General features: G+C 41.9%; 1 protein-coding gene across 1 annotated transcript in view; it reads left to right on the top strand.

Moving 5' to 3' along the window:
* The window catches only part of ATP13A5 (ATPase 13A5), an 87864-nt gene that overhangs the window by 35246 nt on the left and 34581 nt on the right, over positions 1-18037 (top strand). The window contains exons 12-19 of the mRNA XM_045812599.2: positions 1575-1763; positions 5482-5543; positions 7226-7376; positions 9701-9787; positions 10463-10619; positions 12550-12667; positions 15908-16032; positions 16833-16993. Coding sequence (XP_045668555.2) covers positions 1575-1763; positions 5482-5543; positions 7226-7376; positions 9701-9787; positions 10463-10619; positions 12550-12667; positions 15908-16032; positions 16833-16993 — 1050 coding nt within the window. The remainder of the gene's footprint in view (positions 1-1574; positions 1764-5481; positions 5544-7225; positions 7377-9700; positions 9788-10462; positions 10620-12549; positions 12668-15907; positions 16033-16832; positions 16994-18037) is intronic.

Here is an 18037-nt window from a genome sequence, read left to right as displayed (position 1 = left end):
TGCACTCTGGGTAGTCATTTCAGTCTGATAAAAACCCCCAGGGAGCATTTCTAGGTCAGGCAAGGGCAAAGGAAGCCTTAGTATATTGGCACCAGTAGCGTGGACCCTGGAAAGAGCTCCGCAGACTGTTAAAGCCAGTGCTGCTGGAACTTGAGGCAATGTGCCAGTTTTATATGGAGAGCAGGAGTGTTGAGCAGGAAAACAAGCAAAAAGCTCTCTCGTGTGGACTAAGAAGCCCCTACAGTGTTTGGGAATAAAGGTTTCCTGGGCGGGACTCAGCACCCAATATACACCAAAGCAGCAATACTAATCACAAACCTGGTCTTCTTGTGGGTCATAACCTGTGGCCCTGTTGGCTGCCTCTATCTGTCCTGGCTCAGGACTTGACAAGGCTGAGTCCTCGGGGTCAACACTCAATTGGCTGTAGTTGGGAAAAGCAGGGAATGATGGATTTTGTAATAAACTGAGATTGGACCAATGGTGTATCTAGCAGGCATTGTTACTGAACTTGAATCTGTGTTTCCAGTACTCAGAAGAGGATTTTATGGCTAAAATGATGGTTGATTTCATAAAAATCTAGGGTAAAGCCAATGATATCTAGATCATTTGAAAAATAAAACAAGCCATCCTGTGACTTGATCTTGTCTCCACTCTTATCAGTGATGTGAATTTCTGCAGATCTGATGGGATATTGACTCCATGAGAACCGGATTGATTATATAACACAGTGGTCACGTCTTTGTACCCTGGAGTGGGACAGACTAGGGTTCAGATCCTCACCATTTAACCAGCAAGTGGCTTGAGGAAGTTATTTAATTTTTTTAAGTCTCGGTCTCCTTATCTGTTAAATAGAAAAAATAACAGTATTTACATCACAAGGTTGTCATGGGGAGTCACTAAATAATGTATGTAGCCTAACGCAATGCCTGCCCCAGAACATGAGCAGTGAGAGCAAGCTATTTTTTACTATTGACTTCCCTATAGCAGATAATACATGCTGGAAACTTAGCAGAATCTTGGTCATCATTTTTATCAAGTCACCATTCATTTCATATGTGTGCTGGGTACCTTCTCCTCTGTGTCAGAAACTGTGCGAGGCTCTGTATCTAGAGATGAATAAGGTGAACTTGAAAATGACTTCAAAGATGTATAAACCAGAGCTGCTGCTCCCAAGGAGTTTGGAAGCTATCGAGGGAGATTTATAACCCAACTGTCAAGCCAGTGTGTGAAATGTTACAACTCCAAGATGGTCTCCGTGCCTGGGGAGTCCAGAGGGTGTGTTATGACAAGCAGAGGAGAGATGGTGCTCAGGGTGGAGGGAATGCTAAGTGAAGAGAACAGAGTCAGGAAAGGGCAGGATGGACATAGAGTAGGATTCAGAGTCTCCTTTGTTCTTAGTGGGAGACAACTTGCCCATTCCTTAGGCACACCTAAGAGAACTCTCAGCCTCACCAAGAGCCAGCTCACTTTGAATACTTTGAATTTCTAGAGCTCCTGCAGTATTACAGGAGATGGTGCCAGAAAGGGTGCCAGCCTGCTCTGCTGAGTTAACCTGTATGTCCCTCCCTCCCCAGGTTTCTTCAAGAGATACTACAACCATGGCCCTGCTTCTCTTCACCGTAACTGTCCCTCCTGTGCTGCCAGCGGCCCTGACCACAGGCATCGTGTATGCACAGAAGAGGCTGAGGAAGAAGAAAATCTTCTGTATCTCCCCACAGAGAATCAATATATGTGGGCAGATAAACCTTGTGTGCTTTGACAAAGTATGATCTAAACTTTCCACGTTGGAGGTTAATGATTTCAAGGTACAGCAGAGCTGGAAAAGGCCTCCAAGAATGCCTGGCTCGCTGCGCTCATTTCACAGATGGGAACACTGAGGCCAGAGAAGGTCACACAGTGAACTAGCATGAGACCATGTTCTAGAAGCCCACTCTACTGAGTCCTAAGGAATTGGTTTAGCTATCACATCATTAATTCCTTTCCTATGAAATTTAGTATTTTTGTCCCTGTATTGGGTTTTAAGACAATCTATTATAATCACTTCTATGACTGACTGGCTTTTTCAGGCAAAAAATGTGAGGAACATTTCTGTTCCCTGAAGTGCTTTGTCCTGCACTTAACTGAACGTATTCTCTTCTTCTCCTCTGCTTCTTTAAAGGAAAGGGAGGGAGGGGACCATGGCTGTGTTTATGCACTCGGTCCCTCCTTTCTCCTTTGATCCCCGGGTTAGGAAAACTCAGGACTAGCGAATGTGTACCTGTGCTTAGGGTTCTGAAAGTGGCAGGGGAGAAGTATGTCCAAATGGGGAGGAGTGCTACTCTGGGACAGGTCCTGAGACCCCTTCCTATGCCTCTCCTATGGGGGACCTGGAGGGACCTCAGCCTCAGTCACCTGCTATTCCGATCCTGCCCTCTGCTTGGGCAGACCAATTTAACTGCTATAACACAGTGGGCCTGACCTGCTTCCTCCACGTCTTCACTTCATTCACATTTGAGTAATTGATAAAGGCTTTGCCACTTTTTAATGAATCTACATTGGCCAGGAGCCCCATTAATGGGACGCTCCTTGCTCTGCAGAAGCTCATGACTTAGCTGAGGAAGCGGGTTAAACAGAAGTGTAGACAATGATAATGCAGTGAAATGCATGCTGAAAGAGGTGTGAATAAAGCATCGAAGTGAAGTTACCTGCCATGGGTGAGAGGTCACTTTTGAGCTGTGGCTTTGGTTGTTAGACAGAATGGGCCCTGGGCTCAGAGGCAAGCAGTTCAGAAGCACAGGGATGTCAGGGCCTGTGGCACATGGGGGACAGAAAACAATGGAGTGTGGGTTGTGTGGTAGGGGATATAACTGGAGAGAGGAGACAGGCCAATTGCTCAGGGCCTGACATGCCAAGCTAAGGAGTGGAACCTTGTTGTGAAGGAGAATGGGATCCCTACCATTTTTTAAGAAGATAGGTGACATTTGTATAGGTGTGTTTTATTTATTTCATCCAGGGTAATTGGTGAGAAGGGACAGAGGGGAGATAGGACTGAGACAGGAAGCTATCTGAGAATGTTGTCCTAGGCAAGGAGGGCAAGAATGGAGAGTCACCAGCTGGAGAGGCACCATGAGTAGTAGGCTTGATGAATCTTGGCCCCCAGCTAGAAGTCGAACAGCTCTAAGATTATTTCCGTTCTATTCTTGTTGGAGTTTCCTTTGGCAAAGAATGTCCTTAATCCCACTTGTCGGGAACCACTAGGGTTAACTTAACAGTAACTTCCTTTTAGTTTTAGGACCAGAGAACAGCCCCTGGGAAGTTTTCTGATAAGGATTCCCAATACTTACCCCATAGCCTCACTAATGCCTATAATATAAGAGGGAGATTTATAAAACATGTTCATTACATATTTATCTGTATCTAGAACTGATTCTTTTAGACGGTGTTCATTTTACAACTCATATAAAGTTCTTTCCTCCACATCCTCATGTGCTCTTTTGCTAGAACAATTGAGGGACTGCTCCTCAGCATGGTTGGCCAAATCCCAGTGGCATGACAACATGTTATAGTGCAAAGAACTCTGAACTGGGAATTGGCAAAATGAGAAGTCAAATCCTGGATCTGGCACTAAGTTTCTGTGTGCCCTTTTAAGAGAAGTTTGAACTCTAATGATCTCTAAGTGTCTTTCTAGCTTTCACATTGTAAAACTCTACCAACATGCTGTTGGAATAAAGCACCCCACAATTAACTGAAGCCCCATCTACTGTTATTTCCATTTAGAAGACATTTCACCACTGGGCTTCTGAGTACATCTGTTCCCATATATTTCTAGTTTATGTTGCTTTATTATAAATCAAGTACTCTCTTTTCTGTCCAGTTCGACCCAAGCCTGGGCTAGTATTTATGCTAAGAAGTTTGCTTTCTCATCTTACTCCCTTTACAACTGCAACTATAATTTAGTTTTCTTTCTGTTCATGGCTAGTTTTATTGTATAAGGATCATTTTCACACAGAGAAATAACACAGTCCCATTTCTGTTTTGCTACGGTATCAATTCTGTTGTCATGTGTCAAAATATTGATGTCTAAAAAATATAATCTGAGCATCAGGAAAACATTTCAGTTTGAATCAAACTGCTAACTCTTTTTGAAATGGAACAACTCAAGAGGATTTGAAATCTAAACACACAGGTTGGGACCCTTATACAATGCAGGAAGGAAATGAAACAAATAGATTTTTGCTGTTGTTCTTCCAGGAATAACTCACACAAAGCTAGTTAGTTTTCTGTGAAGTCCCAATGAATCAACGAAACCAAGATTCCTTAATTCTTTAATTGGAAGTCTGGTATGGGTTTTGTCTTTCTGCATACTTTGCAAAATGTATTTAACATTTGTCTAGACAGGCTGGATTCTGGTTCTTTCTCTTCAACCTGCTGGCCACTGGACCTTGAGGCTGCCCATTTCACCTCTAACCTGAGAATGCCCCTTTCCTGTTTACTCAATTGTAAGAATTGGAAGACTTGTAAGCACTTCACTGTAAAGCATTATGCTGACTTAATGTCTTCTAATGACAGAAATGTTGTTTGATAGAAGACTAGAAAATTCAGTGTCTTATACAGAAATAACTTTTAAAAGAATGATGACAGAGACCTGGGTGTCAGTATCAAAAAAGGATATACCCCAGCCTTTGGTAGTGCTCTGCTCAGCTTTGACAGTGCTGAAGCAGTGGGGCCTCGTGCTTACTCTGGGAGTTGGCTTCTTGCATAAAGACACCGGGGTCTGTAATTAATAGTGGACTCTGAAGTAATGAACAAATTCAAAGTGCTGTGATAGTCCTTAGTTTCATGTTGCTTTCTCTGTTACATTATGTGACAAACACCCTCTCATAATACAGCAAATCAAATCTCCGAAACATTTTCCTCTTGATCTAACAATAAAACCCATTCATGGGCATTAATGAATATTTATTATTAGCACTTCATTTCTTTCTAAATTCTCAAAGCCCTTTATCAACATTTCATTATCAATCGGGACAGTCACCATGCCACCCATATTTTAGAAAATTGCTATGAACCAGATGGCAAACTATGAACTAAATCGTCTTGAAAAGAAAGAAAAAATTCTGAGCTCTGCTTTAGAAAGACAGCAGGTGCCAACTGAAAAGTCAAACTCGCGCTGGTTCTTATTGGATTTCCATTCACTGAACGCCTCTCGTTTAACAACAGCAAGTACAACAATAAACACACAAAAACAAAACATTCGCATTTTGTTGTAATGACTAGTATCTAGAGTCGTTTAATTATCAACATAGGCTTTTGGGGAATCGTTTGTCACTTGCTGAATCTTTCCTTCAGGTACCCTTCTGGGATTTAAAATTTGATGTCTACAAACAAGAGATTTGGACAACTAGATCTACTTTAATTTCTTGGGAACTTGGGCTTTGTTTAAGTCATGATATAATTAAAAGCTCTAAATTTTATGTTAACACCAATTCTAATTTCTTCCAGACTGGCACTCTTACAGAAGATGGGCTGGACCTCTGGGGGACTGTCCCGACTGCTGACAACTGGTAGGCACTTTAGCGAAGATGGAATGTGAGATTGGTGTGGTTACTTTGGTGCTACTCAGATCCATCCTTCCAGTGGTGAGGGATGAATGTCATGTAAAATATATATAATAATTTACTAGAACTAGTTCCCAATTATTCTAATTTGTTAAATTAAATTAATTCTAAGTACAAAATCAGACAGGGAAAGTAGGCCTTCAAACTCCACATGAAAAACAGAATGAGCTGGATGAGTAAGGAATTGAATGAATAAAACAGAGGAACAAAGAGTAAAATCAGAATTGTGCTCAATTAAAAACTGCAAAGAATTGCTGGGGGCTACTGGGCTGGTGGGAGGTGGGGTGGGGGAAGTCCAAAAAGGAAGAGCTCTTTCCCCTCCCTCATGGAGCTCACATCTCATGGGAAAAAAAGTCACAAATGCACCCACCTTCCATGCACAATACAGGCTGTGGAAAGGGCTACTATTAAGGCACACATATCAGAAGAGAGAAGAAGAAACAATAATGGTTGCTTGATATAATATACAGTCCTGGATTTTAGAAAAACATAGTAGAGAAATGGTAGAAAATAATTTTGAAAAGGAATGAATGAGGAAAACCACCTGACCGAGATACCACTTGAAAAAGAATCTTGAAGCATGTATGGCTAAAATCTTTATAGACATGGCTAAAAGCTGGCCGTGGAGGGGGGAGAGCAATTACAGAGATGCTACCCCAGAATGGAGCTAAGGAGGGCAGGGCCCTAGCTCCCTTCTCTGTGGGGCTGAGATCTGCCTTCTCAGTCCAAGTGCAAATCCCTCTGCTCCTAATCTCTGGATACTCCACATTGGCTCCAAACATGGCTGAGGCTCTGTCATTGAAGGAGTCATTCAGGAGCTCCCCAAGACAGTGATGGGGCCAAGTGTAGCTCTGGCACAAGATAGCAGACAGGCAGTGGGACGTTGCCGAAGATACTTGGGTTCAACCCTACTCATGTGGTTCAGCTCCTGGTTGTTCAGATGGTGGGGCCAGGCTTTTGTCCAAACAGGCACTGCTTTGCCCTTTATTGGCCAGACTGTGAAAGGGGAATGGAATGTTTGCAGCTTTCACCCCTCCTCTCCTTCCCTTTCCCCAAGTAAGATTTTGGGATGTAGAGAAAACTGGATACAATCACTGTTTGGTTGTAAGATGGGAGGAAGGGGAAGATTAACCCAGCCAGTCTACTGTCATAGAGGAAAGTGAGCTTCAAATGTTGGATATCCATGCCAGAAGTTTCAGGAAATAGGACAAAAGGAAATAGGACAAAAGGCTGAGTCATGAAAAACATTTCAGAGCCCAGGTATGCTTTTACTTGAAGGAAAAAGAAATCAGCAGAGAGTCTTCCTTCACATCCCTTCTACTTCACTGGCCCAGAGACCTCTTGCCTGGGGGTGTGGCTTTCTAGAGCCTACTCTGTAGAGCTTGCAGGTGTCAGTCTGAGCCTTCCCCTACTACTCCCACCACAGGTGCTGGCTGTAAGTAATCTGATAGAAGTCTTTGTGATTATATCCAAACGCTCAGACTTTATACAGGGCATGGGAAGCTATGGAAGGATTTGAGCATAAGAGTTAAGTATTATTAAAACTACATATTGGTAAGATTTAAGGGGTGGAATGGGTAAAATGATTTTCTTGAAGACCTTCACTTATTAATCATCTTCCATATCAGTTTTCAGGAAGTCCATAGCTTTGCCTCAGGCAAGGCTTTGCCATGGAGCCCACTGTGTGCCGCCATGGCCACCTGCCACTCTCTGATCCTTCTCAACGGGACCATCCAGGGAGACCCACTGGACCTCAAAATGTTTGAGGGCACTGCCTGGGTAAGGTGATAGTTTCTTGGTGCATCTAAATGAGAAAAACTTGAAGAGATCCTTACTGGGAATGGTAAAGCTTTTCTAACTGTGGTTGAAACCCAGAGAAGATTTATAACAATATGTGAATTAAGTTCTGACTCTACCTGAATTTCCCAACCTCTGCTCCAAAGAACTCTGTTAATGAGTGCAACATGAAAGTGTTCCATGATCAAATAGTTTTGAGAATTGCTCTTTTAAGAAACTAAAGTTGATTTCTTAATTACAGGATTTCTTTAATATATTGTGGTACACTGTGAATATTCAAGAGTGACTATGATATGCAGCATTGACCAAACCTACTTGACCACAAAGCCTTGACAGGCCAAAACATGGTACAATTAATCTCCGTAACACCCTCAGAGCAACGGTAGGCAAAAGCAGTGCTGTTCAGTGTAGTAGCCACTGGCCACGTGTGGCTATCGACTACTTGAAATGTGGCTGTGCAACTGAGAAGCCGAATTTTCAATTTTATTCAATTTAATTAATTTAAATGTAAGTAGCCACAAGTGGCTGGTAGCTACTGTGTTAGACAGTCTAGGTCTAGACACCAAACTGAAGGTCCCCCGGTTCAACTGGTTCAGTTTTTTGAGCTGAGTATGAATGACGGTTGAAGGGCATAACACCATCCTGGTGGCTGTCATGACATGGTGGGCAGACCTCTCACCTCCACCACTTTCTAGCTGTGTGACCCCAAATCCAGAACAAAGACTCTGAGTCTATCACCTACCATGGGCATTAGTGATAATGGTGACTCATTCACAGGCTTGTGGTAAGCACTGAGCCTATGAGCCTAGAGGGGCTGCTTGCACGGAAGAGTGCCCAATAAGTGGAGGGCACTCATTTTTTCATTCACAATTTAATGAATTACATTATTCTGCTCTCAAACAACAACAACAACAAACCCATGTTTTAAAGCTACTGACAATGATACATCAACTACAGAACAGCAGTTAAACAGAATGGTGAAGGGATGGAAACAAATGATTACAGGGACATGAAATACACCTCACAAAGGCTAATTTAAAGATGTATAGAAGGAAAATTGTAGCTTTCTAGAAGCCAAAGTAATGAAGAAGAAACCTGATTAACAGGGAAATTTCTGATATCAGTAAGTTAAAATTCGAGCATTTCCTGTGGAGAGATTTTTGACATAAAGACAAAGCAGTAATCACTTTCTTGGATCTTAATGGGGAAGAATTAGTGTAATCATTACAATGTCCTCAGCAGCATCATTCACGTTGACACAATGATGAGCTGCTGAGGGTCATTATTACTATATGTGACTTTGATCCTGGTTCAGACAGTGCCTCTTCTCCATCAAGGGGGGGGGGCGGGGTTGATCTGTTTGTACAAATAACATGCAAGTTTGGGTCTTGGGTGGGAACATCAGTCTTTAGTATTAGCTCTGTAAGAAGAACTGTCTTTAAGAACACTGGTATCCCCCCCAAACAAAGCATGAAAGTACAAGGTGATTCACTGAGTTTAAAGCTGGGTGAGAAGCAGTCTCCAGTTAAATATCCTTTGGTGGTTAGGAACCTTTCATGAAACGTAAGGGGGGGGAATATCTTTGTAGACTCTAAGAATTTTAGCACTAGAAGGCATATCAGAATGTTTTACAGAAGAAATTTGAGATCTGGAGAAATGGAGTAATGTCCCCAAGGTTAAACAGGTAAGTGACAGAACAGAAGCCAGATGTTGTCTCCTATTTTCTGATTGGTACAATGGACGGCCTTTCCCATATTTTCAGTTAATATTGGCTTCTCAGATGGTATAACTTACACTGTTGTAACACCCAGGGAATACAAACCATTTTCAAACATGCATTCTGATTTGTTAGCAACTAACTTGCTAATTCTCTAGCTAACCAATTAGGTTAGTAACACAGATATAGAATAAGAAGTAATACCATGTTTATCTTAAGACCCAACCCTAACTCATCTGAGGGCTAATGTGCTCAGCTGTATTGGAGAGTAGATCTCTACTTAAACTCTCGTCCAGTTACTAGACATACTATTCAAGAAGAGCCATTGGCCTGTAGCTAGCATTTCTTCCATCAATTACTACTTAAATAGTAGTCACAATATTTCTGGCTTTTTGACATTCTACAATAAGGTCCTTAATATAAATCAATGCAACAGAAATTTGACAATGATGGTATTCAGATAATTGGCCTAGAAGAGAAAATATGTAAAAGGGGCTTTGAAAAGATTCGAGTGCTATGCAAATGAGAGGTATTTCTTTCTTATTATTTTTCTCTGAGGAATCTTATGAACGTTTTCATTTTAAAACAGATAATGGAAGATTGCAATGCAGACTACTGCAAATTTGGGGTGTCAGATTCAAACATCATAATAAAACCAGGACCAAAAGCCAGTTGGGTATGATTTGCTTTTTTAAATCAGATGGCTCTTTCTCCTTGAAACTAGTAAATCTCTCCTCACTTTCACTTATTTTTATATTCCTATTATTTTGCCTTATCCTAACAGTATCTATGGGTTTGCTCACTCCTTCATTCCTGAATCTATCCTTTAATTTATTCATGAATCTGTCCTTTAATTTATTCAACAAACACTCACGGAGTGTCTGTGTAAGTTACAGCAGTATGCTAGGTGCTAAAGGATAGAGTGATTTCAGAGCTAGACATGTTGGGCTCTGTGTTGGAGAAATGCATGGGTGGGTAGAAAAATCCATATAGGTGCAAATAAGTGCAAGACAATGTGCCAAGTGCTATAATAAAGCTGAAGAAAGAGCTGCAGGAGTCCAGAGGTGGGAATGAATATTGTTTCTGAGAAAGAGAAGCACCACAGACGAAGTGACCTATGAACTTTGCCTGGAAGATAATTAGGATTTCTCCAGGCAGCCATGGGGAAGGGCTTTGCAGACCAGACAACTTGATCAGGGAGTCGCCTTAGAGACAGGCAGAAAATGTGTGACAAATACACCACTTCATGATGTCCCTGGGTTCATGCCAGAACAAACCCTGTTTGTTGGTGTGGACCTGCTGAATCTCACCTACAGGCATCTTAAGCTTCCCTTTCTTGGCGCTCCCTCAGAGTCCCGTGGAAGCCATAGCCATCTTGCGCCAGTTTCCGTTTTCCTCAAGTCTGCAGAGGATGTCTGTGGTCGCTCAGGTGGCAGGGGAGGACCATTTCCATGTGTACATGAAGGGTGCCCCAGAGATGCTGGCCACGTTCTGCAAGTCTGAAACAGGTACTCGTTTAATTGACCCTCTTCTCTTTCAGGAGGTAAAATATTTTCGAAGCCCAAATACATAAAGCACACAAGTCTAAATCAATGAATGTGGAAGTGATGGTTTACCCAGTGAAGGAGAGGTGGGCCCAGTAGATCTGATAAGGCAGAGGTGAGAATTTTGAGGCAGAAAGGCAGAGAGTAAATATCTGGCTTAGGTCCACCCAGAAAAGTCCAACCACCATGGGGTATCAGGAAGGAGATGTGAAGCAAAGATCGGGAGCCAAAATAGGAAGCTGTGTGAGGGCTTCCAAGAAGGGCAAGAATGAGGAGCCTGCACTGGGAATGGAGGGGACAGGTCTAGACACTACGCTCATCCTGCAGCTGGGGTGCTCCGCCCACCACCTCTGGGGGCTGGCACCATGCCAAAGGCCGTGCAGATCCATGGAAGAATATAGACAAGATAAATCTTTTAGAGAAAAAGTGATTAGAGTAAATTAGATGGTATTAGAATAATGTAATTGATCATTTTCACAGCAATTTCATCTTTCTGGGCCAGATTTTGAGCAGATTTGTATTGTTTCTTAGTCTTAAAAACATATGCACCCTCTAAGAAGCAGCCTGGATTTGTAAGAATATTGTTGCATTCAAATGAGTTCATTTGGATAAAATTGGTCTTTTTCTCCTGATTTTCATCTATATTCTCCTTATGATTGCTGATAGCCATCAACTTGTGCACACAATTCTAGATTTGGCAAGTGATTGCTTTAACTTCTTCCTCTACTTAGAGCCATTTTTACCTGAGAAGTGGCCCCTTTTTTCTGACTTTGATCTTCCTCAGAGCTGCCATTACCTCTATCACTCTATCCTTCATAGACTGATGGCCTATATTTTGCTGTTTAATTTTTTTTCAACCTCATAGATACAAGGTAAGTATCCTCTTGAAATTTTAATTGGTGACTATTGCCCCTGCTCTATTGTGAGGGTTTGAGTCTGTCACTTCTCACCTCTCATCCTTCTGGTAGCACTTCCAATTCTTATTGTCCTTACCTCAGATCTTTGACATATGCTAATAATGACTGCAGTGATTTCTCCCCCTGCATTTAAGAGAGAGAGAGAGCCAAAGTCTTCTTTGATCCCCACCTCCTGGAACATTTTAGAACTACAGAAAGTCTGAGCTGAATGGGGACAGAAAATTCTATACCCCCTCATCCTATGGATGGGGAAATTGAGGTATAGAAGAGAGACCTAACAAGCCCAAGGTCAGAGATCTAGTTGGCAGTAGATGGTACTTCTATATGCTGTACTTCTTTCTAATACCCTTATAGGCACTCTACAAACCATAAAGATTTTATAAATATTTTAATATTAGTTATGACTACTATGCCAAAATACACAAATGTTGGCATTGTATCATCTATCATGTAAAGCAGGGATTGGCAAGCTTTTCTGTGAAGAGCCAGGTAGAAAGTATTTTAGGTTTTGCAGGCCACATGGTATCTGTCTCAACCACTCAACCCTGACATTGTGACCCCAAAGCAGCCATAGATGGTAAACAAATGGGCATGGCTGCCTTTCAATAAAACTTTATTTATAAAAACAAGCAATGGGTCAGACTTGGCCTATAGTTTGCTGACTCCTGGTCTAGAGGATCGGCTGTTTCCCTCATCTTACCCATGTAGACCCGGTCCTGAGACCTGTCCTTTTTAAACCCAGCCAGTGGATTTGACACCCAGTTGATGACCAGTGTATCTTTGGCATTCATTTCTGTCAGAATAATAAGAGTACACTGAAGAAGTTGTTTTTGGCTTTTAGCTGGAGCTGTACTTTTTCTATTAAAGTGTTTTTTGGGGTTTTAAACAGGGTACAGTGACTGGTTACCAGAGCCTTGTTTAGGAGCTGGGAGCCTTCCATGTGACCTTACATTTACCTCTTTCCTCTCACGTGACAGTACCCAAGGACTTCCCACAGAAACTGAGGAATTATACAGTACAAGGCTTCCGTGTCATTGCCCTTGCCCATAAAGACTTGAAGATGGAGAAGCTTTCAGAAGTACAGAATTTAGCCCGGTAAGGGACTCAGAAATCGGCACAAGAGCAGGGTCCATGTGCATCAAGTAAATGAATGCTGGAGATGGACAGGACAACTCGAGTCACACGGACGCCTCCTGGAGATGGAGACTCATCTCATCCAATCTCCTAATTTGGAGATAGGCGACTCTAAGCCATACTGGGGAAGACTTGCTGAGGTCACAAAGCTCGTTGTTGGTAGACCAAGGATGGCAGTCCAGATCTCCTGATTCCGAAATGTCAGTGAGTTATCTCTGCCCTGTGTTCCATCATCCCATCAAAAATAACCAACATTCCTTCAGCCTTGGAATATTATGTGGCTGACTGACTGGGAGTCCCAGCTCCTTGAAAGAAGGAGACAGTGGGCACTGTGACAGACCTCCGGCATCCTTCAGACCTAGCTTCTTTCACAGCTCACTAGTACACCTCCCTCAGATCTGGAGAGGTAGTGAGTGCAAGTTGAGTTATATGAAATAGAATTCAGTATTCTTCATTACATTAAGGGTATAAATCATCCTCATTACAGGATAATCTGCAGATTCTTTTTTCTTTTAATGTTTCTCAGTTTTTAAAGGTTATTTTTGGTTTGTCCAAGACAAAGGAGTAGTGAAATACTGTGGAACATTGAATAAGAAATTACCTATGCATTATTATCTTTGATTTTGGGTTGCTGATAGAGAGACCCTCATTTATATACAATTAACACCTTTGCATAAGATGTAGATATCCTTGGTTCAGTGTAACTATTTACAACCTCTATCCATCTGCTCTAATGAAATCGTTGTCCCTTCCTTACACTGTGTCTGTTTCTCTCATCTCTAAAGTGTAGGATTGGATGACCTTTAAGGAGCCTTTCTGCCATGACATTTTAATCTTCTAAATAGAATCACAAAGATCATTTTGAAATAAATGAATGGTACTCTCAGATTTAATATTCAAGGTGTTAGCTGTTCGTAAGCAAGCATGAAGGCCCATAACACACAGGATTTTGTAGTTTTTCAAGACAAAAAAATTTTAATAGCAAAAGCTAGAGTTATGTGTGAAGAAAAAAATGTATGTAGCTAGACAAGGAGGATACCCACCACCCAGCTGCCACATACGAGTACTGCTGTGATGTTCTCATTTAAAAGTCACTAGTGAGATAGCCATCATTATAAATATAATAAAATAAGAAAGTGATGATACAGTGTGCTAGATTTCCAACCATCTCAGTTTTTCATAGAGAATATCAACCCCCTTTTATGCTTCTTAATTTTTAGTTACTATTTTCAAACAGAGAAAAGGAAAAATGTTTTGAGTTTTATCACAGTCACATTATATTTACCAAAGTTTCCCAATAAGGAAAATCAAAACTTTTCTTTAAAAACTGGTATCATAACAGGGAAGTAGAAGAGTTTCTTTTTTTTTAGGGGGAAAAAATAAAAAACAAATCCAAACTAGAAAACAGAAGAAATACTTTATCAAAATTACTCTTTCATTGGTTTAGCAAATTTCTATTGACCTTGACTCTGTGTGGGATGCCCTTCAAGACACTGAAGATTCAGAAGTGAATAAAATAAAATCTTTGCCCTCAGGAGCTTGCATCCTAATTGGGAGAGAGAAATAATAATGCCATTTTACATGGGGTGATCTTCGAGTCCTCTGAGGAGGTGACATCTGAACAGAAAAATGTATAAAGTAGGGGAACAAACCATGTGGCTGTCCAGAGGAAGAGCATTGCAGGCGATAGGAAGAGTGGGCCTGAGGGCCCTGACACAGGATTTTGCTGGGCACGTTGCAGAGCAGCAAGAGGCCTAAGTGCCTGAGTTGGTAAAAGAAAGGAAGAGTCGAAAAATAGAGACAAAACCAGAATACACTGGTGAGAAGATTTCTGGATCTTTCTTTTAGTTCTAGCTAATTAGAAAATATTAATCCAATTTATAATAGAAAGTCATGAAATTAAATCATGGGAATTTAACGCACTCTGTATTGGGTAGATCTTCTGTTATAATATTCTCTGAGATCACTAAGGCAGGATTCATATCTAATTACCTGAGTATTCACCAAAGTGCCTACTATAAGATCTAAAACAGAGTAGTTATTTGGTGAATGGACTTTTGAAGGAAGATGTAGTAACTGGTTCTCTACTCCAGAGAGAAGTTTCTTCACTATGTTCCCATCTAAGTTTGAGTTATATTTTTCATCAAGAAATCCAACCCTGATCTTTCTCTTAAAGAAGGTTTACTGACCATGGGTTATTTCCTCTCCCTCCCAAGTGCTACCAACGTGATAGAAAAGAAACAGTATCAAAGAAAACTAGACAAGCAATAAGTGCAGATGAGAGACTTCTGTACGTTTCTGTAAGATGGGAAGTAGGTGGGGGGGAGTGGCAGCTGAATCTGCAGATGGAAGAAGCATAGTCTACACCATGCCAGAGAGAGAGAGTGCAGGAGAGGGAAGTTGCTTCACCCCATGGAATCCGAGAGGCTGAGAATCAGCTCTGTCACATACTGTGGAAGGTGGAGGTGGGATGGGACCCAACATCGGGGTTGACTGACCATACACAGCAAGGTTAGATCCCTGGGTCTCCCTCTCCTTCTGCAGTCTTAACTCCTCTCTGGACAGAAAAAGAAACAATGTGAGATTAAGAAAGAGATCTTGGCCCCACATTTACTTTTTAAAAAGTCACCTGAGATTTACTCCATTCCTGAGGAGAGGTCCCACATAGTAAATGCAACCCAGTTAGACTCCAAGCTTCCAATTTAAAATTCTGAAAACTTTTCAAATGCCTGGCTGATGTCATGTGTTTTCTGGAGGTTACAGGTGGAGGTTGAAATGAATGATTCCATATTCGACTATTACCATAGTATCTCATATGCAGTACATACTTAATCAATGTCTAACTAAAATTATTACAAGGTCAAAAAAGGTCTTTGAAATAAAAATATATATGATTAAGAAGTTTTAAAAACCAACAGAAGAGTTGGTAGATAAGCACATTGCTTTTAAAAATGGAGTTGAAACTGGGAGACGTTGCTAAAACATATAGAAGGGGTTACCTCTGGGAAGGAGAAAGGGTGAGGGGTGTGGAGACAGGGACCATTGGTTTTCATCACCAGCTTTGGGTTCTTTCTGATTTTTAAAACATATGCATGTATTACATTGATAAAACTTAGAAATTTTTTTAAAAGGAAGAAATAAAGTTCAACTGTCAAGACTACATAAATAAGCTTTAAAATTTATTTTCTCCTGAATCCAAAGAGAGAAGGCAGAGTCAGAGTTGACATTTCTGGGACTTCTCATAATGGAGAATCGCTTGAAAAAGGAAACGAAACCAGTCTTGAAGGAATTGAGTGAAGCCCGCATCAGGACGGTGATGATTACTGGTGTGTGTTTCTGGAGGCCTGGTGCATTCCGTGTATCTCAGGAATCAGAAAAGACTATGTGAGCTGAGTGGGTTCATGTGGCTGAGATAGAGGGAAAATTGCTAAGCTGTCATTGCTAAGCCCCCATTACCCAGGCATATGTGCAGCAGCCCTAACACGAACAGCCCTAAGCTTTGGTGGCAAGGACCATACTTCATTCTTAAAGTCTAATGTCCCCTCTCCCTACCTAGGCTTGGCACAGTGCTAGTCAGCTCACAGTAAATGTTTAAACACAAGAATAGATACGTGCTCCTCAGGAACCTCAGTGAGACTTCTGTGTAAAGGGTATAAAGACTCTACTGGGCTGTCCTTCAGGGCTGTGGGGCAGGCATGGCATATGCTGATCCAATCCAAGCACGGCTCAGCTTTCCATGTTCTGTTCTCTATTTGGCGGCAACACAGATCTCCAAGATGGTTCCATGCTATCAGAGTGGGTCCATGATACCGTCACCACTCAGGGCTGTCAGTCTCTTAAAGATCTGTCATAAAGTGCTTAACCGTGTCTTTCTTCATTCGTGCATATTTTGGAAATAAGCAATATCCAGAACATGGTGCTACTGTGGGAGGGAGAGGCAGGCATCGTTTTTGACCACTAGGAACAGAAAAGCTTGGGCAAGAGATGCCACCAAATAAGACAGAAGGAGGGAAATGCCCCCCAAAGAGCACCAACAATGTGGTATGGCCACTCAGAAGAGGCAGAGCTCAGTTCTGGCTGCTGAGAGATTTATACAGAAAGCAAGTTGACTCTCTTTGTCATCTAGGTGACAACCTTCAAACAGCCATTACTGTGGCAAAGAATTCTGAAATGATTCCTAGAGGAAGCCAAGTGATCCTTGTCGAAGCCAATGAACCAGAAGATTTTGTTCCTGCCTCTGTGACTTGGCAGCTGGTCGAGAACCAAGAGAATGGAGTGGGAAGGAATGTGAGCAAATGTTAGAAGGCCCCTTGGTGGCCTGGGCTGATGGCACATAGTCCTGGTCCCAGGAGCCTTCTCTCAGCATTAGAAGTCACCACGGTCAAAACCCCTCACAGCTGTCCAGAGTTCTGCAGTTTGCAAAGCATTTAGCATTTCCACCAGCACTTCTCAGCCCTGGCTGTGCAAAGAAGTCACCTGGAAGAGTTTTTAAGCTTCCAGTGCCAAGGCTTTATTGATTAAATCCAAATCTCTGGGTTGGGAGCTTGCACTAGCCCTTTTCTCCCCAAGATTCCGATATGCGGTCACGGCTGAGAACCAGTGATTTACATCCATATTTCCCATTTGGTTTTCACAGTTAGCCCATACAGTTGACAAACTGTTCATTTTGCAAATGAGAAAACTGAGGCCCAGCAAGGTAAGCTTACCCAAGACACACGACTGGCTAGTTGCAGAGCAGGAAATAAAATTTAATTCTGTCTGATGGCACCCAGATCCACAGGCATTTACCTTGTGCTGTGCCTGTGATATGAAGTTAACAGGTATTGGGCTTCTCTAGATAACAAGCTTCCTGTGCTTTTGTGAAGAAAATGAGCTGCAGCCTGGCATCCTATCACTGAATGTAGCCCCTCTGCCTACATGTAAGTTCAAAGAGATGGTCCTCCAGGTGGTAAATTACAAAAATGTTCCCTTCCTCAAGACTGACCAGCCCTTTGGATTGTTAAGTGTGGAGTAGGCCTTGTTCAGTATACAAACTGCACAACTGTACAGAGTGATTTTGCCCCTACGTGGCTCAAACCCCATTGCATTGGCCGTAAAAGATGGCAGCTCTCTCTATGTTTTCAGCAGATTTCTGGGGCTTATTTCCTTGCAAACTCACTTGCTTTTGTGTCAATGCATGTTGCCTCCATTACACTGTGTGATAAAACTCAGGTCTTCCCTGATTTTTAAAAAACAGTCCACTCACACTACCCGTTCACCTGTGTAATACCTCTACTGAATTTTTGGTTGTTGCTGTGAGAAGTCACATCACAGTTTCAGGCTTTTTCCTCC

This window comes from Ursus americanus, chromosome 4, assembly GCF_024610735.1.
Source record: "Ursus americanus isolate L20-20 chromosome 4, mUrsAme1.1.p, whole genome shotgun sequence".
NCBI classification, from domain to species: domain Eukaryota; kingdom Metazoa; phylum Chordata; class Mammalia; order Carnivora; family Ursidae; genus Ursus; species Ursus americanus.
This window is presented reverse-complemented; position numbering and strand designations above follow the sequence as displayed.